Below are 20,933 nucleotides of genomic sequence, written 5' to 3' on the forward strand. Positions count from 1 at the left end.
AATTTTATTGAATTGTGAACCATTATAAATTATAAACCACTCCAAATACTGAGTTACTTTAAAGAATCAATCAATTTCCTTAAGTTTGGAATGAGTTCCTTTATCAGCCCTGTTGGCAGGAAGAATAAGCAGGAGTTACTCTAAGAAAAAAAAGCCTAGGGCCGGCGCTGTGGCATAGCGGGTAAAGCCACTGCCTACAGTGCCAGCATCCCATATGGGTGCCAGTTCGAGTCCCGGCTGCTCCACTCCCATCCAGCTCTCTGCTATGGCCTGGGAAAGCAGCAGAAGATGGCCCAAGTCCTTGGGCCCCTGAATCCTTGTGGGAGACTTGGAGGTGGCTCCTGGCTTCAGATTGGCCCAGCTCCAGCCATTGCAGCCATCTGGGGAGTGAATCAATGGATGGAAGACCTCTCTCTCTCTCTCTCTCTCTCTGCCTCTGCCTCTCTGTAATTCTGTCTTTCAAATACATAAATTAAAAGAAAGAAAGAAAAGATAGCCCTTGCCTGGGCACCAGAGATGCCGCCTGACACTGTGACGGAGCCTACACTGTCAGACTTTGGCATTTAAAGGGAGACTGTCTGAAGTGACTTACTTTCAGAAATAGAATCAGGGCACAGGCATTTAGTCTAGCAGCTACCACGCCTGTGCCCCATGTTAGGGTGGTGGGGTCCGATTACTGGCCCTGTTCCTGATTCCAGCATCCTGCCAATGCAGACCCTGGGAGGCAACAGAGATGCTTCCAGGAGTTCCTGCTACTTCTCTGGGAGACCTGGATTGAGTTCCTGGCTTTAGCCCAGCCCTGCTTGTGGCAGACATTTGGGGAGTGAGCCACTAAATGGCAAGTCTCTTTCTGTCTCTGTGTCCAGCAATAATTTTTAAAGAAAAAACATAATTAGGGATTCATTCACAACATACATTTGCTGAGTATCTACTGTATGCCACATTCTCTGTGCTTAAGGTACAACATCAAACAAAACAGGTGTTCCCTCAAAGAACTTGCAGCCTAATAAGAAAGGCAGTTTATCCATGACCAAACACATAGGAATGTTGTAAATGTCTAAGTCTTTTTAACATTTTCAGGTCTCTTATTTATCCCTTGCTTGTTTTTCCAAAGCAAATAGCAGTAAAATACTTAAAATGATAAAAGCCTATGTGTTTACTATTGGAACTCTTATTAATGCCTACCATTTACATATTATTTTTAAATTTATTTATTAATTTGAAAGGCAGCGTTACAGAGAGGGAGATTCACTCCTCAAACGCATGCAACGGCGGGGGCCAGGAGCCAGGAGCTTCTTGCAGGTCTCCCCTGCGGGCCATCCTCTGCTGCTTTTCTCGGTGCATCAGCAGGGAGCTGGATCAGCAGTGGAGCAGTGGGAACTCAGACCGTGCTCACGTGGGATGTGGTATCACAGGCGGCGGCTTAACCCGCTGCGCCACAGCGCTGGCCCTACCCTGTACATCCTAGAGTAGACACGACATCGGGGCTCTCCTGACTTCTGGTCTGTACTCTTTCCATGATGCCAAGGCAGGCTTCTGTAGCAAGGGTGGCTCATGGCTCTCCATTCAGTGCTCCTGCTTTGAAGATCTGCAGTTCCCACCAGTTCTCAGAAGGCTCGTCATCCGGTCACCACTGGGGGAGCACTCAGGAGGCCTCGGTGCTGCGTCACACAGACTCCCTCTCAGCACCACCTGTAGAACAGGCGTAGCAGAGCTGTAGGGGCAGCCACAGTACAGCCTGGCTGCTGAAATAGCCTTAACCCTGCACGTCTCAGCCGTGCAGCCAGCCCGTATGAGAAGACACCACACTGCAGCCTCTTCCTCCTGACTGGGCTCCCTGTTTCTGCTCTTCTATAGAATAATCTTTTAGAAGTATAATTCAGACCATGCCATGCCTTAGTCCCCTCCAATGCTTACTCCTGTACTGAGAAAAACAGAAAACAAAAAACAACAACAAAAACCACTCAAAGTTCTTACCTTGGTTTTTAAAAAAACCCTTCCTGATCGGATTGCCTGCCAACCTTGGGGACTTCGTGTCACCCCATCTCCCCTTGCCCCTGCACTCCCGCCTGCTGCTACGCTGACCTCCTTGAAGCTCTCTGAGCATGCCCAGCTCCTTTCTGTTTCGGGCAAGCTCCCACTAGCTGTTTCTGGAGCCAGACTGCTTCTTGAGAAGCATGGAGCAGTGACCACCTTGGCCTAGGCACTCTGGTATCAGAGGAGAAGGAGGGGAGGAACAGTTAGCAAATGACAATGAATGGGTTTCCAAGTAAAAACAAAATCACAAACTGCAACAAAAGCAGACCAAGCCCCTGGTCTGCTCTCTGAGGACAAGTGATGACAAGCAGATGATTCCAAAGTGCTGCTTTGGACTGCGATCGCTGCCTTCCTCTTACAGCAAAACCTTCTTAAGGGGGAAGGACGATGCTGTCTGTAGCTCAGTCAATGAGGACACACAACAGGAGCTTTCCAGTTTCATTCATCACCTGTGCACCTTGCAGAGAAAGTCTTGATTGAAATGAGATGTGAAGAATATCATGATATGATGCTACTGAAAATTTTATTTCTTAAAACGATTTTATTTATTTATTTATTTATTTTGACAGGCAGAGTTAGACAGTGAGAGAGAGAGAGACAGAGAGAAAGGTCTTCCTTCCGTTGGTTTGCCCCCCAAATGGTGGCTACGGCTGGCACACTGCGCCGATCCGAAGCCAGGAGCCAGGTGCCTCCTCCTGGTCTCCCATGCGGGTGCAGGGCCCAAACACTTGGGCCATCCTCCACTGCCTTCCCGGGCCACAGCAGAGAGCTGGCCTGGAAGAGGAGCAATCGGGACAGAATCTGGCGCCCCAACGGGGACTAGAACCTGGGGTGCCAGCGCCGCAGGCGGAGAATTAGCCTAGTGAGCCGCGGCACTGGCCAAAGATTTATTTTATTTGAAAGGCAGAGTTAGAGAAAGAGAGTCAGAAAGAGAGAGAGAGAAAGCACTATCTTTCATTCGCTGGTTCACTCCCCAAATGGCCGCAACAACTGGGACAGGGCACCACGGTTAAGATGCCACTATATGGGCAAACTGTTGAAATCTTTACCTAATATGTACTAAACTGATCTTCTGTATATAAAGAGAATTGAAAATGAATCTTTATGTGAATGGAAGGGGAAAGGGAGCGGGAGGGGGGAGGGTTGCGGGTAGGAGGGAAGTTATGGGAGGGGGGAAGCCATTGTAACACATAAGCTGTACTTTGGAAATTTATATTCATTAAATAAAAGTTAAAAAAAAATGCCACTTGGACAGCCTGCATCCCAAATCAAAGCTCCTGTTTGGGTCCCAGCTCTATGCTGAACTGCAGCTTCCTGATAATGCACACTCTGGGAGACAGCAGCTAAGCTAAGCGCTCAAGTACTTTCGGTCTTTGCTACCCCCGTGGGAGGCAGAGATGGAGTTCCTGGCTCCTTGCTGCAGCCTGGACCTGCCTTGGCTGTTGCCGGGCATTTGTGGAGTTAGCAAGCAGAAGGAGGATCTCTTTTTCTATGTCTCTCTCTTTATTTTATTTATTTATTTTATGTCAAATAAATAAAAAAGTTCTGAAAAGTTGCTAAAAAAGTAAAATGTCAAAACCTAACCTCATCTATTCTGGTGAGTGGGCACATGCGTATCTGCTGTGTACCTTCCTTTCAAAAGCATTTCAGCATTTTAAAAACTGCAGTGTGGTGGGGAAGTCACTCCCAGTACGCAGGGGGCTCGGGCTTGTCTCGGCCCGGCGTCTCCAGTGCTGACGGCTCCCCATCAGCAAACCAAGAGGCATGCGGCGGCCCTGGGGTCCTTTCCTATCTCCTAGACCTCCCCCTCGCAGTCCCCACACGGATAAAAGCCACCCCGACCAAGGAATGAAATACGCATTTCTTCCCTCATTCGGGACAGATCCACCTCTCTCAACTCGCAGTTCCTCTTCCAGAGAAAGGTGGAAGAGCTGCCTTCAGCCAGACACCCAAGATGAGCCTCGCTCAGATTCGAAACGCAACCACAAGACCCGCCGCGAGGTTCAAAGGCAGTGACTACCCAGGGCCGAAGACAGCAGCTCTTCCCAGCAGCACACACAGAACGCTTTCCAGGTTGCCTAAATGGCCAAAGCTGGTTGAGCCTCCAAAATCCAAGCACCGCTGGAACAGCGAGGAAGGGTTGCTAAGGAGACGGTGCGGTTCTGCCTCCAGGTTTTCTCGAAGAGCATGCTGGGAATTGTAGTGCGTGGGGGCGGACGCGGAGGGGCGGGGCAGCTTCCGGCAGGGAAGCTACGTTTCCCGTTCCTACCTTTACCGCCACCCTTTAGTTCCCTGCTTCTGAGTTACAGAGCCTCAGATGAAACGCCCGGCCACGAGTCCTGTTTTCCACGGCTGCCCGAGTTACAGCTGACGGCACGACAGGAGACAAGCAATGCGGTGCCGACAGCAGGGACACGAGGGACGCCGGAGGGGCAGGAAGAGGCGGGGCTCCCGCGGCGCGCACGCAGACTCCGCCCCTTACGTCACTTCCGTAAACAAAGGGCACTGCGGAGGCGAGGGTACGGGATGTGACTCCGGCTGTAGATGTGGTTTCAGCGGTGGCTTCAAAGGCTACCGCATCTTTGCAGATTGAGGGAAGGGACCCGGATCCCCTTCTTCTTCGGGTATGTAGTCGTAGCAAAAGGACCCCTGCAGTATCCCCCTTTAGTCTTGTCCCACCACCACTCTGGTCACTGCTGGACCTGGGTGGTGAAGGGTCACGGCTTCGCAAGATTGGGGAGAGAGAAAGAGGTGGAGACGATTGGGACCCCCAGTGAGCCTGTCAGCAGGACCTGGCCCTCAAAACCAGTGTATCAGAAGACAGCTGTGAGCAGTTTATATCTTCTCTAGAACGTTCCTGGCCGCCGCGTATACAAGGATTTCGGTGCGCCAGTGGCAGGTGTTACCTTACCGGGACAGGCAAATGTCTAGTCCCGGCCCCTTTGAACATCTTAGCTTGGACCACTATCGCTTTATTCGCGGTGCTTTACTTCTTCGATTTTTTATTTTTATTTTCTGGTGTCTCATAATGCGCACTGGCGTTTTAAAAGTTGGAGGCCATTGTGCTTGTGTATATCCTAAATTTCTGCAGATCCTTGCCTCTTTAAAGAACTGACACCCCATGGTCTCTATTGAGTCATCTCTTAAAGGTCCATTTAATTCTGTTGCATGCTGACGCAACTCCAAAATGACTGCGTTGTTGCTGGTAACACTTCCTGAAGGAACAGTTCCAAATCCAGGTCTCAGTGGATTTACAGTTGCCCCCTGGGGTTAGAGGTGGCATTGGATCCCTTCCCAGAAAGCCGTTCATTTCTTCTTTGGCGGTATGGTAGCTCCAGTTGTGATAGTCTAGAGTCAGCCAGAGTCATCTCAGCTCCATGGTTGAAATACTGTTAACAGTGGCACTGAATTCAGACAATAACAAAACATTTCTTTTCCTTTATTTTTATTTTTTTATTTTTTATTTTTTTATTTTTGACAGGCAGAGTGGACAGTGAGAGAGAGACAGAGAGAAAGATCTTCCTTTTGCAGTTGGTTCACCCGCCAATGGCCACCGCGGTAGGGGCGCTGCGGCCGGCGCACCGCGCTGATCCGATGGCAGGAGCCAGGTGATTACCCTGGTCTCCCATGGAGTGCAGGGCCCAAGCACTTGGGCCATCCTCCACTGCACTCCCTGGCCACAGCAGAGAGCTGGCCTGGAAGAGGGGCAACCGGGCAAAACATTTATTTTCATTAAAATACTCATTTTAGAAGTGTCAGTAATAGATTTGAATCTTTTTGATTGATCATAGCATGATTAAATTTGACACATCATGCGGGGAAAAAAAGCCCACTGTTTCTCAGAAAGTTTACATTCTGATGAGGCAAATAACTATATACCTTCATCATCTTATGATTCATGAAAGAATGGAATTTAAAAAAATATTTATTTGAGAGGCAGAGTTGTAGATAGAGATGTCTTCCATATACTGGTTCACTCACCCAAGTGACTGCATCAGCCAGGGCTGGGCCAGGCTGGAGCCAGGATCCAGGAACTTTATCCTGGCTTCCTATGTGGATGACAAGGGCCCAAGCACTTGGACTGTCTGCTCTGCTTTCCTGGGGGCACCAGCAGGAAACTGGATCAGAAATGAAGCAGCCAGTATTCAAACCAGCACTCTTGACAAGTGGAGGCCTAACACTGGCCCAAAAGAATGGAATTAAGAAAAATGTCCACACTGTGTACAAATAAAAAAGAAGGGAAAATTATCATTTCAGATATATAGATATTAGAAAAATAAAGGTAGTTAACACATAAAGTAAAGGGAAGGTATAGGGATAAATAGGACTTTCATGTACACCCCATGGAAAAGCCATCAAAGGAAATGGTGCTGGGGCAGGTCCTGTGGCATAATGGGTAAAGCCGCCACCTCCAGCGCTGGCATCCCATATGGGCACCAGTTCAAGTCCCTGCTGCTCCAGTTCTGATCCAGCCCTCTGCTATGACCTGGGAAAGCACTAGAGGATGGGCCAACTCCTTGGGCCCCTGCACCTGCGTGGGAGATGTGGAGGAAGCTCCTGATTCCTGGCTCCTGGCTCCTGGCTTCGGATGAGCGCAGCTCCTGCTGTTGCGGCCCTCTAGGGGGTAAACCAGCAGATGGAAGACTTCTTTCTCTGCCTCTCCTCTCTCGATAACTCTGCCTTTATCAAATAAAAAATCTTTTAAAAAAAGATAATAGTGTTAACTTTTTGATATGGGCAAAACCTAACAGATAATGTAGAAATAGGTAGAGGAAAGTAAATTCAAAGTAGACAAGCAACATAGACCTTGACTTCATCGTGACACTAGAATTGTATCACCCCTAGGCAGAAACTGAGTTTGTGCTTGATATTTGAATAAGGCTTCTGTCTGAAATGCTGATGCCCCACATAGCTATGTATCTCTTTGAATCTAGTTGAATTCTAGTTCTTCGTGAGAAATCATGTTGGGAGGGAAAGGTAATGGCCCCTGAAACCTGAGTCAGGCCGGGGATGTTATTGGATGATTTGTTTATTGTTTGTGTAATAATGGGACCTTCTTGAAGGTAGGTACTATGCCTTGTTCAGTGCTGTCTCCCTAATACCCACAGTAGTGCTTGGCTTGTGGGAGAGTGTCAGCAAGTGTTTGTGAGGCTGAGCAAGTAAAAAAAATGATAAGACCAAGAAAAGAAAAATTGCCTACTGGACAATTTTGCTAAGGGCTTCTGTGTACGTAGTAGATTGGACTCAGTCTGATTTTCTCTACTGACCTCTGCAATTCTTGACTGTCTTCCAGCCTGTGATACGGGTCTTTTGAATCTTTCATTTTTGTACGGCATAGATACATGTGTCACTTCTGTGTTTCCTTGTTTAGGTCTTGAGAAGCTGGCCTTGGTGCAGTAAGGAACTTAAAACCATGGAAGAGCGGAAAGTGAAGAGGAGGAGCCCTAAGTCTTTTAGTGCCCACTCTACTCAGGTTGTTAATGCCAAAAAAAATGCCATTCCGGTTAGTAAAAGCACGGGGTTTTCCAATCCTGCAACACAGTCAACGTCACAGCGACCAAAGTTAAAAAGGTGAATTCATTTCTTCATGTTTTTGTAGTAAAATCTTCACAGCTGTCCCAGGCTCGTTAGCAGGGAGGTGGAGCTGCTGGGACACGAACTGATGCCCATGTGGGTTGCTGGTATCACAGGTGGCGGCTTTACCAGCTGTCCTGCAGCTGTAACCCCATTCCACAGCATTTCTGAGGTGCCTTCTTACTGCAGTGTGCACATCGCCATCACTGATGTATTGAGAGCCACATGTGTGCCAGACATGGGTAATAAGAGCTGATTTAGTCCAGAGGTGCCGAAAAGGCTTTCCTGAGGAAATAGTGTTTGCACCGGGATTTGAAGGATGTGTGGGAGAAAGCCTGGCAGAGATGATCCTAAATGGAAGGATGCTAATGTAGGCAGGGAATTAGCCTTGAACAGATGAGAGACTGGATTTCTAGGCAGCTAAAGAGATTCAGAGTGGTGAGAGCATAGACAAGGGAAAACAGGGTTTGTTAAGGATACGTGGTTTTATCCAGCGAGCAGTGCAAAGCTACCAAAGGGCTTGGATTAAGTAAATTATGTGACCTGATTTTACCTTTTGGAAATGGGAGTGGCTTCCCTGTGGGGAGGAGAAGAGGACCAGAGACCACACACAGAGGCAGAGAGATGGATTGAGAATTTGTTGAGTCCAGTCCAGAGCTAGAATGGGGCAATGCAGAGGGGAGAACTGGAGAGATTAGATATTTTATGGGTGTGATCAGTGGGAGTTTTTGATTGCGCTAGCTAAAGAGTTGAAGATAAAGGTTTCCAGCACTCCAACATATGGCAGTTATGAATTTAAATGTCTTACTTTCTCGTTAGTCTGGGCACTTCTGGCATAACGTCAGCTTCAAAGTAGGGCATCTCTAACAACCTGTTGAACCACCAACAGTTCAAGGAACAAATAGGATCAAGTTTAAAGTAGAAAGGTGAAATATGTTTTAGTGAGAAATGAAATAATGAGACAGGATAGTAAAAAACTTACCAATTCTCTTTTCAGTTTTTTTTTGTAGTCCAAAGAATTAACATGGTATGTGTATATACATATGGAGTTTTGTTTTTGAAGATGTATTTATTGGAAAGAGAGAGAGAGAGAGAGAGAGAGAGAGAGATCGATTAATCTTCCTTTCATCCACTGGTTCCCTCCAGATGACTGCAGTGGCCAGGGCTGGGCCAGGCTAAAGCCAGGAGCAGGAGCTTCATCCGGGTCTCCCATGTGGGTGGCAGGGGCTGAAACACTTGGACCATCTTCTGTTGTTTTTTCTATTAGCAGGGAGCTGGATTGGAGGTGGAGCCACCAGTTCACACACCAGCAACTTATATATATATATTATTATTCATGCTTTTTGTGTACCTTAGTAGTTACATTTTATATATTTGTTTGAGCTTTTTTTTTTTTTTAACAATCGGTTCTTTTGGCTTCTGGCTTGAAGTTACTGGTTTTTATTTATATTGAATTTACTCTAGTTTCTTGTTTTTAGGGGAAATTCCATCTAATTCACTAAAAACTGGAAGCACAAGCTTAGTCTAGGATAGCTTGAAAAAGTGTAATCAAAGCTCATTGCATCGTCTTTGCAGAGTGACGAAAGAGAAGGCCAAACCCCAGGGTGGAGAAGGGAAAGGTGCTCAGCCAGCCCCGATTCAGCACTCCTTCCTCACAGACGTCTCAGACGTGCAGGAGATGGAGAGAGGCCTTCTGAGCCTTTTGAATGACTTCCACTCAGGGAAGCTCCAAGCATTCGGTAAGCGCTAGATGGATCTTGTTGTTTTTCTATGTAATCTCTCTCTCTCTCTCACTCAGACAGATACACAGAGATTTTTATTTTTGTTGTTTTTTTGCAAATGGTACTTTACATACTTTTCTGTGTTCCGCTTTCCTCTACTAAACAATATCTGATGGAAGTCTCTCCAGATTGTCTGGCATGGCTCTGATTCATCCTTTTTTTAATGGCTACACGGTATTCTAAATTGTGAATAGTCTAGTGTATTTAACCCTCTCCCTGTTGAAATGGTGCAGCGAGCAATTCTCACATACATTCTGTACTGATGCTTTTATGTCTTTGGAATGGATTCCCATGAGATTGCTGAGTCAGAGCACATGTGTAATTTTAATTTAAAAAATAACTGTAGCACTTCTTACTTTAAAAGGTTTTGTTTATTTATTTATTTGAAAGGCAAAGTGACAGAGAGAGAGAGAGAGAGAGAGAGAGAGAGAGGGAGAGAGAATCTTCCATCTGCCATTCCAAATGCCTGCAATAGCTTGGGCTGGGGCTAAAGCCAGGAGCCAGGATCTCCCTTATGGGTAACAGGAACCTAAGTGCTTGAGCCACGATCTGCTACCTCCTAAGTGCATTAGCAGGAAGCTGGATCACAAGCAGAGATGAGACTCAATCGCAGGCACTCTGATGTGGGCTGCAGGAGTCCCAAGCAGCAGCTTAACCGCTGTGCCACAGCCTCCACCCCTTTAATTTACTTTTTGTAGAAGTATCCAGATTGTCTTCCCCCAAATGACTACACTTCTACTTTGATTTAGCAATTTATGAAAGAATTCTTTACTCTGAATTTGCACAAATCTTAATTTTTGCCAGTTTCTTGGTATAAAGTGAGGTTCTTTTATTACTGTTGAGTTGAGCGTCCATGTGTTTGGTAAGCAGTTGGATTGCTCTTAAGGATCTTGTTCCAGTTTCCTCCTTAGTTACGTATGCTTTCGTTATTGTTGTCAAATGCTAAGAGACCTTTGTATATTTTAGATACTAACCCTTTGACCTCTATTGTTTATTTATACCAAATTAATTGTGTCTGTGGGCTTTGTTTATGATATAGTTAACCTTATAAATGCTTTTAATTTTTGTATACTCAAACATGTCTTTTATAATTTCTAGATTTCCAGTCTTGATTATATTATTATTGAGCAAGAAGACATCTAAAACACATTATTTTGAAATCTAGCCTGTGGTCAGTGCCTCTGTTGTGGGTACTAGATACTCTCAGGCTATAGTCTCCAATAGTCTGTCACTCTCCCTCCCTTAGCTTAAAGTTTCTTTGCCCTGCTAGGGTGATCGCAGTTAACCTCTTACTATGATTGATGCACTAAATTGAAGGAGGAGTCCATTATGGCCAGCTGGCCCTACAGGGTCCCAGATCACAGGACTCGAGGTCATTTATCTGTTCTGCGGGTAATGTCTATTGTCCAGCCTTCTCTTGAACATTGTGTTTTCATGAACCTCCAGCTCTGAGCAAAAAGTAACAGCCACCTACAAGTGGCCCCCACACTGACTGGAGCCCACTCGGCATCATCAGAGTTCTCAAAAGAACACGGTGGGCAGCCTGTTGCTGACTAATCAAAGGAGGGGCCCAAGCACTACAGACCAACTGTAGACTTGCACATAAGCTGAATTTGCACCTTTGAACCCCAGTGTCAGTCTATAAGATTCCTTTACCCTTGACCCTTGAGGAATCTAGGAATTAGGCATTAACTGCTGGTACTCTTGCTCTTCCCTTTGTAAAACAAAGGCTTTCTTATACCACCCTGGTGGCAGCGATTGGCCCCAGGTTTGGGGCTTCTACAGTTTCACAAAAATGTTTTACTATATCCCCTGCTTTTATGTACCCTGTCTTGGTAATGCAGTATCTTCACTTCTGCTTCCTTTTCTCCCTCCTCTCCCACGTGGGAGATAAAATCTGTGGACTACTTTTAGTTCTTTGCTTTTTTAATTAATTAATTAATTAATTAATTTATTTATTTTTTTGACAGGCAGAGTTAGACAGTAAGAGAGAGACAGACAGAAAGGTCTTCCTTCCGTTGGTTCACCCCCTAAATGGCCACCATGGCCGGCGCTCTGCGCCGATCCGAAGCCAGGAGCCAGGTGCTGCGGGTGCAGGGCCCAAGCACTCGGGCCATCCTCCACTGCCTTCCTGGGCCACAGCAGAGAGCTGGACTGGAAGAGGAGCAACTGGGGCAGTTCTTTGCTTTCTCTCAACCACCTTCTTGCCGCTACTCTTTTGTTGTTGTTTGAAAGGTTTATTTATTTATTTGAAAGGCAGAACAACTAAGAGAGAAAGAAATCCTGTATCCATTGGTTCACTCCCTGATGGCTGTAACAGCCAGGCTGAAGCTGGGAACCAGGAACTCCATCCTGGTCGTCCACATGGGTGGCAGGAGCCCAGGTACTTGTGTCATCTTCCACTGTGTTCTCCAGCGCATTAACAGCGAGCATGATTGGAAACAAAGAAGCTGGGCTGGAACTGGCACTCCCATATGGAATATAGCTGTGCTATATACTGGTGTCCCAAGCTGTAGCTTAATACATTGTGCCTCGATGATGATCCCCCTGCCCCTTCTCTTAGGTGACTTTGTATACTTAGACTAAAGTCCTTTTTTGTCCATGTTTGTTACTCAACTGATTACTGTTGGTAAGTATTGCCGATGAGAATTCCATTGCCAAGACGATTCTTTGTTACTAGGCCCTTTGTTTTTCTTCTTTGATGCCTAAAATATTTTGTTTTCTCTAGTCTTTTAAACTTTAGGCATTTGCCAGGATATGCTTAGGACTGTATTTTTTCTACCTGGGAACCAGGAAGCCCTTCATATCTGCTGACTCATCTTTTATCTCAGGGAACATTTTTTTCCTATTTATTATTTCATCTACAGTGATTCCTTTTTATTTTCATTTTTTTAGATGTATTTATTTATTTGAAGTACTGAGTTACAGGAAGAGAGAGGGGGGAAGAGACAGAGATCTTCCATCTGCTGGTTCATTCCCCAGATGCCTGCAGTGGCTGGAGCTGGGCCGATCTGATGTCAGGAGCCAGGAGCCTCTTCCGGGTCTCCCACGTGGGTGCAGGGGCCCAAGGACTTAGATCTTCTTCTGCTTTCCCAGGCCAGAGCAGAGAGCTGGGCATTGATTCCTTTTTAATCTCTGGAGCTTTTTTGGTTTTCCTTTTGGTCAATTAGATCTATCATGTGACTCTCTTATTTTTTCCCTTGTGATTTCTACTTTATACTTTCACTGTATATATTTCTCTCTCTCTCTCTCTCTCTCTCTCTCTCTCTCTCACTCTCTCTCTCTCCACATACTCTCTCTGTCTCACATATACACAGTCTCAAAATGTTTCTCTCACTTGTCCTCCTAGGTTATTAATTTTTGAAAAACCTCATTAAAATAGAGAAAATGTGATCTACTTTATTATGAAGAGAGGATGATTTTGAGAGAGTTGTAATTACTTTTAATATTAGTAGTCTTTGGCATAGTATATTAAAGTTAACTTATGAACATGTTAATTTATAATCTAATTTACATTAATTCATAGTGATTCAGGATATATGCTTCAACTTTAGCCAAGCTATAGTTATTCCCCTCTGGAACTTTTAGGCTAAAAGGAAGTTTTCTGCAAAATTGTAGTATCGAGAGTTTGCAAAGGCTGCACATAAACTGGATGAGAATGTATGATGTCACATAGGTATTAGTTAGTTGCTCTGGGCAGATACCAGAGGGTACTGGTCAGTAAGTCATGTAAGATCCATCCTTTGGTGATTAAATTATCTTGCAGTGCTGAGTTTATGATGCAAAACATTACATTGTATTGCTCATGTTTCCCAACATTCTTCATACTTCATAAATATTTTCATTTCTGTTTCTTCAAAGAGTATATAATTGTTTGGCAAAATGATTCATGGTTGACATTCTTACAAGACTCTCATTTTTGAATTTATGCTTTTTAATGTGGAAGGGCAGATTAGAGACAGCAAGAAAGACGGAAGGACATCTTCATTCCGCTGGTTCATTCCTCAGAAGCCCCCAACACTGCAGGGGAGACTCATAGGGGCATGAGGGGGGTCTCCCATGTGGGTGCAGGGACTCAGTACTTGAGTCATCTTTTGCTGCTTCCCAGCATGCGCACCAGCAGGAAACTAGAATTGGGAGCAGAGCTGGGACTTGAACCCAAGCACTTCGATGTGGAGTGTGGGCCTCCCAAGTGGCATCTGTAACTGCTGTGTCAAATGCCTACCCCAGGAATCTTCATTTCAGATTATTATAAAATGTTGGAACACTCAATTCAAATAACAGTTGTGAGGTTGTAAATGATTAGATGGTACTGTTGCTTCTATATGTGATCCTATTTTTGAAGAAAATATATTTTTATATAAGGATTCTTTTTACTTTTTTTTTTTTTAATCTGTCCTATAAGATTTTCTTTAGTGCCCAAAGTCAATTCTTAGTTTGGCAGTTGGCCATTGTTTTCTTGGTCAAAAATACGATTTGTAATTAAATACAAAAAATATGTAGTCATAAAGAAAACAGATTTCTTTGAAAGCACCTCGAGTTTAAGTTTTCCCTGCAGGCTGTTAGTTTGATGTGGCCTAATCTTTATTAATGTTCTGGGATGTTCTCCAGGAAATGAATGTTCTATTGAACAGATGGAACATGTTCGCGGAATGCAGGAGAAATTAGCTCGCTTGAATTTGGAGCTCTATGGGGAGCTAGAGGAACTTCCTGAGGATAAGAGAAAAACAGCCAGTGATGCCAATCTGGACAGGCTTCTGTCTGATGTGAGTATCGTTTTTTCCTTTAAACAATTTTGGATTTTATTACATAAAAATTCAAGTAACAGAATTCACCTTTTTAATCATTTTAAAGTCTATAATACAGTGTTTTTAGTTTACTCAGTATTGTACAGGGACCACTATCTAATTCCAGAGCATTTTCATCACTCCAGAAAGAAACCTCTCAGTTCCCCCACTCCTAATCCCCTACTAACCTCTAAACTACTTCCAACTTTACAGATTTGCCTACCCTGGACATTTCAGATAAATGGAATTGCACAGGGTGTGCCCTATGTGGATTCTCTGACTTAAAGCAGTGTTGTCAAGTTTCACCTACTTTACTTTTTTTTTTTTTTTAAGATTTATTTATTTGAAAGGCAGAGTTACAGGGAGACAGTGGCAAGGAGAGAGAAAGAGAGGTCTCCCATCCACTGGTTTACTCCCAAAATGACAGCAGTGGCCGGAGCTGGCTGATCCGAAGCCAGGAGCCAGGAGCTTATTTTGGGTCTCTCATGTGGGATTTGGACTGTCTTCTACTGCTTTCCCAGGCCATAGCAGGGAGCTGGATCGAAAGTGGAGCAGCTGGGACTTGAACTGATGCCCTTATGGGATGTCCGCACTGTAGGCAGCAGCTTTACGCACTACGGCATAGTGCTGGCCCCTTGTACTTTTTCTAAAAAGAAATATATTCCAAGGAAATTCATGTATTTACATCTAAACACATATTCCAGGGATATTGGCAAATCTGAAAGGGACCTATCTGCTTCTATACATAATGTATATATAGATACATGTACAAATATTATGGATACTACATGTATAGTGTGAAGTCCTTAGGTGGTGGATACTCGCTTTTCCTATAGACGGTATTTAGTGTTGATGGTTCTTGGTGCTTTGCGTTAGGTATTTGTCAGCTGGGGGTGCCATAACAACGATTTATTTTCTCAGCTTTTGGAGGCTAACAGGTGCAGATCGGGGTGCCAGCAGGATCGTCCCTCCTTCCTCATGGGTGGCCATCTTCCACATTCGCATTGTGTCCGCCTCCGTGGAATTCTCCCCAGATGCCCAGTGGTCAAGATGCTGGTCACATTGTGTTAGGACACACCCTCTTGACCTCCTTAGAGGCCCTGTCTCCAGATACGCTCACGTTCTGAGAAGCTAGGGATGAGGACTGAAACGTTCAGCTCCTAAAGCCATGTGTGCACATTTTTACTGAGAATGGTTAAATTTTCCTCTTTAAATCCTTTATGAAACAAAAATAAGTAAAAATTGAATTCAGCACACTTTAGTTTACGTTCCATTTCACTCATGACAAAAAAGGGTTAATCTCTATTGCTTTTATCTATCTTGTGAATAAGTAAATGTGACAGAAATTGTCCTTATTTTATTTTTTTTGAAAATTTATCTATCTATTTATTTATTTGAGAGGCAGAGTTACAGACAAAGAGAGGGAGAGACAGAAAGGTCTTCCATCTGCTGGTTCACTCCCCAAATGGTTGCAATGGCCAGAGCTGGGCCCATCCAAAGCCAGGAGCCAGGAGTTTCCTCCAGGTCTCCCACACGGGTGCAGAGGTCCAAGCACTCAGGCCATCCTCCACTGCCTTCCCAGGCCATAGCAGACAGCTGGATGGGAAGAGGAGCAGCTGGGACCTGAACCGGCACCCATATGGGATGCTGGCGCTGAAGGTGACAGTTTCACCTACTATACCACAGTGCCACTCCTTTTTATTTTATTTTTTTAAAAAGATTTATTTATTTATTTACTTATTTGAGAGGCAGAGTTAGAGAGACAGATGGTCATCCATTTGGGGTTCACTAATCAAATGGCTGCAATGGCCAGCACTGGGCCAGGCTGAAGCCAGGAGCTTCCTCTGGGTCTCCCACAAGGGTGCAGGGGCCCAAGCACTTGGGCCATCTTCTGCTGCCTTCTCAGTGGCATTAGCAGGGAGCTGGATTGTAAGTAGAGTAGCTGGGACTCAAACCACTACCTATATGGATTCTGGTGCTCAGATTCTGTGGCTCAGCCTGCTGGTCCCTTATTCGTGCTTTTAAATGTCAAAGCTATGCTCTTTTTTTTTTTTTTCAAGTCTGTCTTGTTTAGTCTTGCAGGTGTTTCCTTTTAGCAGTTCGTGTTTTATATTTTATATAAAATGGTGAAAGAACACTGATTTTGACATCAGAAAGCCTTTGTTGAGTCCAGGGGTTGTATTTGGTTAATTTAGTTAACATTTCCCTGACTTGGATTTTTCCTTCTGTAAAATAGGGGTGCAGCAGTCTGAACGTGCCTTCCTAGAAGCCCTGTGTTAAAACCCTCACCCCAGTGGTGATGTAAGAGAGTGAGATTAGTGCCCCTGTAAAAGAGGCCCAAGGATGTAGCATTTGGCCTAGTGTGTACTCCCTTATCAGAGTCCCTGGGTTCAAGTCCTAGCTCCTCTCCTAGCTTACTATCAATGTGTACCCTAGGAAGCAAGTATTTGGGTCTCTGGCACCCATAGGGGAGACCCAGACTGAGTTTTGGGCTCCTGCTTTGGGCCTGGATCAGCCATTGTGGCCATTTGGGTAGTGAACTGGTGGATGTAAGATCTATCTCTCTCTCTCTGGCTCTCTTTCTTTGTAATTGTCTCTCAAATAAATAATAAATAAATAAATAAGTAAATATTAAAAAGAAAGGATTGAAAGACCTCTTATTCTATCATGCAAACACACAGGGAGACTGGGGAGTGGGGTGTTGTGACTGTGACACAGTGGGTTAAACCACCACACCTGCATTCCAGTATCCCTTATGGGAGTGCTGGTTCAAGTCCTGCCTGCTGCACTTCTGATCCTGGGCCTGGGAAGCAAAGGAGTGTGGCTCAAGTACTTGAGTTCCTCCCACCCATGTGGGAGACTCTGATGGAGCCTGGCCCAACCCTGGCTGCTGCAGCCATTTGGGGAATGAACCAGCAAATGGAAGGTCTGTCTCTTTCTCTCTCTCTCTGTCTCTCTCTTTCTGTCACTCTGTAATAAATAAGTCTGGGGGAGGAGGGAAAGGCAGCATCCTATGAACAGAATGCCAGGACACCAAATCTGCTGGCACCTTGGATTTCCCAGCCTCCATAACTGTAACAGATTCCTATTGCTTGTAAGTCAACAGTTTTTGGTGTTTTGTGACAGTAGCCCAAACATACTAAGGTAAGGGGAGATAAATCCTATTTCATACTGAAAAACAAATGATGTGAAATATTTTTATAAACCATAAAGGTTATAAATATTTCAATAATTGGAATGGCAGTTATTTTTCTTTTTAAAACTGTAGTTAGGGATTATTATGATTATGGTTTGAGGAATATCTTTAAAATTTCCATTCTTATCATTTGGTTATCATTCCCGTGTTGTTGTTACATAACTGCTAAAACAGCATCATAATTATTTCTGATAAAGAATTTCTCAGCTTGGAAATTATTTGAAAGTTTTTTCTTTAATATTATTAAATACTAAAGAATATTATTTTCTAAACATTTTTAAAAACATAATTACAATTATGTATTTGTGTTTATCTTATAAAGTTTAAATTTGTTTCTTTATGTTAACAGTTAGAAGAATTGAATTCTTCCATGTATCCTTTGCCTACTGTGAACTGTAAGTTATAATTTCTGATAAATAATCTCATTTTAGGAAGGTGTATTCATTTTTTTTTTTTTTAGTTTATTTATTTACTGGAGAGGCAGAGTTTCAGACAGAGGGAGAGGCAGAGAGGTCCTCCATCCACTGGCTCACTCTCCAAACGGCTGTAATGGCTAGAGCTGGCCTGATCTGAAGCCAGGAGCCAGGAGCTTCTTCTGGGTCTCCCACAGGGGTGCAGGAGCCCAAGCATTTGGGCCATCTTTTACTGCTTTCCCAGGCCATCAGCAGGGAACTGGATTGGAAGTGGAACAGCTGGGATTCGAACTAGTGCCCATATGGGATGCTTAACCTACTGTGCCACAGCACCAGCTCCTGGAAAATGTATTCTTTAGACAGTGTGAACAAAGACATACAGTATTCTTTACTGGGGCCAACTCTCTTACCCTTTGGTTTCCAAATGGAATTTTCTCATTGTTTTGTATGCTGAAGCTTTACTTACGGTTTGTTCTCCTTTGCTTTGTATTGGTTTTGAGTTTTTAAAGCACATTTAATTTTTTTTTTTCAATTCTTAGATTCTGAGGCTAACTGAGAGTTGGGGATCCAGGAAAAATATACTATAATTTAATGTCATGTCATGGGATATTTTAGGGACAGAAAGTTGAAAATTAGATATCACTAAAATGCAGCCTTCAGGGGATGTTTACCTGGCTTGTGAAATGACACTTTTGTAATTTAGTGTACAAAGTGTATTATAGGATTAGCCTAAAGAAAATAACCAAGGCACATGTAGAGTATTCAGATTTTGACATTCCAGTTTAGAGTGGTTATTTATGATCTCTTCAACATGTATTTGTGTACATGACAACAGGCATAGTGATGAGGTGGATGCGCACATTGCTGTATTTGAGCCTACCCTTGGAGGTGGTTGGTGTTATACTCCCCATTTTGCAGTGAAGAAAATAAGGTTTTGAGAAGCCTCATAAACTGTGGGGAGAGATTAATATCAGAAGTTGTCATCAAGAAAGACTTAAGTAAGGGGTAAGATTTGAATTAATCAAGGAGCTTTTCTTAGAGTAGTTCTTGGTTCTTTATTCTTTTCATTCTGTTCCTTCTTTGCTTTATATTCTTCCTACACGAATGACACCTAAGTATCTTCTGTCCTCTTCCCTGAGTTTTTGTTAAACATTTACATGTTTCACTACCTTGTCCAGTTCCACTTGTGATGGACTTTCTCCTCCATAAACAAGGCAGTGGGGTGCGATACAAAAGCCAAGACTCTGGGATGCTTGGTAAGCAGCTGTCTAATCTTGAGCAAGGTCTGACAATCCTTGTTTCCTCATCTGTAATAAATGTTCTCTTTGTACATAAGCTTTTCCCTCCTGATTGTCCTCCGTGTCATCACTGCCAGTGTCACTTTATTGGCAAGAATATTTAAAAATCCCTTCACTGACCATGACATTGGCCATGACAAGCAATTAGACATTGCTAATCAATCATGGTACTTTCTGCCACTGAGCCTGGACATCAGCATGCAATCTCTTTCTTTTTTAAAGATTTATTTATTTGAAGGTCAGATTTACACAGAGCAAGGAGAGGCAGAGACAGAGAGATGAGAGATCTTTCATCTGCTGATTCACACCTCAGTTGACTGCAAAGGCTGGAGCTGCACCAATCTGAAGCCAGGAGCTGCTTCTGGGTTCCCATGTTGGTACAGGGGCCCAAGGACTTGGGGCATCTTCTACTGCTTTCCCAGGCCATAGCAGAGAGCTGGATCGGAAATGGAGCTTCCAGGACTCAAACTGGCACCCATATGGGATGCCAGCACTGCAAGCGGTGGCTTTACCCACTACACCACAGCGCTGCCCTCCCCCCCCCCCCCCCCAGTCTGAAGCCAGGAGCCAGGAACTCCTTCCAGGTCTCCTTCATGGATGGCAGGTGCCCATGTACTTGGGCCATCTTCTGCCTTTCCAGGCACATTGGTAGGGAGCTGGATTGGAAGTGGAGCATCCGAGGCCGGCGCTGTGGCTTAACAGGCTAATCCTCTGCCTTGCGGCGCCGGCACACCAGGTTCTAGTCCCGGTTGGGGCGCCGGATTCTATCCTGGTTGCCCCTCTTCCAGGCCAGCTCTCTGCTATGGCCCGGGAAGGCAGTGGAGGAGGATGGCCCAAGTGCTTGGGCCCTGCACCCGCATGGGAGACCAGGAGAAGCACCTGGCTCCTGGCTTTGGATCAGCGCGATGTGCTGGCCGCAGCGGCCATTGGAGGGTGAACCAACGGCAAAAGGAAGACCTTTCTCTCTGTCTCTCTCTCTCACTATCCACTCTGCCTGTCAAAAAAATAAATAAATAAATAAATAAAGGAAGTGGAGCATCCGGGACTCCCAACTGGTGCTCCTATGGGACGTTGGCATTGCAGTCAACTGCTTAACCTGCTGCATGCCACAATGCTGGTCCCTATTGCTAGCATTTGATTTAATTGCTCTCAATGTGTCCATAGCATTGTTTAGACTGGGCCTTTAAAAATAGTGAGCAGGTGTATAAATACAGGCGAAAGGGGAAAACAAAAGTCAGTGACGCAAAAGGAAGCTAAGAATATGAATTCCATACTATTTTCAATAGTCTTGAGCAATAATTAGGTTTATAGAAAAAATGTTAGGCCTGTGATGGTTTCCTTTTTGGCCTTTTGCAAAGAAATTGCTTTGTTTTGCCTTCCCAAGTGAATTTTCAAAAAGTCTTCTCCTATTTGCCTCTAATTAACTCTTTACCATGAAACTTAACTGTTGCTGCTTTAAAAATGATTCTGTGCTCTGTTTGGAACCTGGAATATAGTAGTCTTAATGCAGTGTTAAAAAGAGTCTGGAGTGAGTGTTAAGCCTACCAGTTAAGTTGCCTGCATCCCACATCACAGTGCTTGGGTTTCATTCACAGCTCTGGCTCTTGACACCAGCTTTTTGCCATTGCAGACCCTGGGAGGTTTGGGTCCTTGCCTCCCGCTGTGGGATACCTGATTTGAGTTCCTGGCTGCTGGCTTTGACCTAGCCTAGCTTTAGCCATTGCTGGCATTTGGGGAGTGAACCAGCAGATGGAAGCTAGTGCTCTCTGGCTCTTTCCCTTTTACTCTTGTTCTTTTTTTTTTTTTTTTTTTTTTTTTTTAATTTTTGACAGGCAGAGTAGATAGTG

At 44.5% G+C, this 20,933-nt stretch overlaps 1 protein-coding gene across 4 annotated transcripts in view; it reads left to right on the plus strand.

Annotated features, from left to right (window-relative positions):
* The first annotated feature begins 4,496 nt into the window (after positions 1-4,496).
* The window catches only part of CCDC28A (coiled-coil domain containing 28A), a 39,349-nt gene continuing 22,912 nt past the window's right edge, over positions 4,497-20,933 (plus strand). Inside the window, exons 1-5 of one of the 4 annotated variants that reach the window (XM_062186837.1) lie at positions 4,498-4,661; positions 7,409-7,608; positions 9,187-9,350; positions 14,004-14,158; positions 17,725-17,747. In XM_062186837.1, the coding sequence (XP_062042821.1) occupies positions 7,451-7,608; positions 9,187-9,350; positions 14,004-14,158; positions 17,725-17,747 (500 nt within the window). In that variant the 5' untranslated portion in view covers positions 4,498-4,661; positions 7,409-7,450. Of the gene's footprint in view, positions 4,662-7,408; positions 7,609-9,186; positions 9,351-14,003; positions 14,159-17,724; positions 17,748-20,933 lie in introns of all 4 variants that reach the window. The other 3 variants (XM_062186836.1, XM_062186835.1, XM_062186838.1) reach the window with 3 other exon arrangements.

This window comes from Lepus europaeus, chromosome 3, assembly GCF_033115175.1.
Source record: "Lepus europaeus isolate LE1 chromosome 3, mLepTim1.pri, whole genome shotgun sequence".
NCBI lineage: Eukaryota > Metazoa > Chordata > Mammalia > Lagomorpha > Leporidae > Lepus > Lepus europaeus.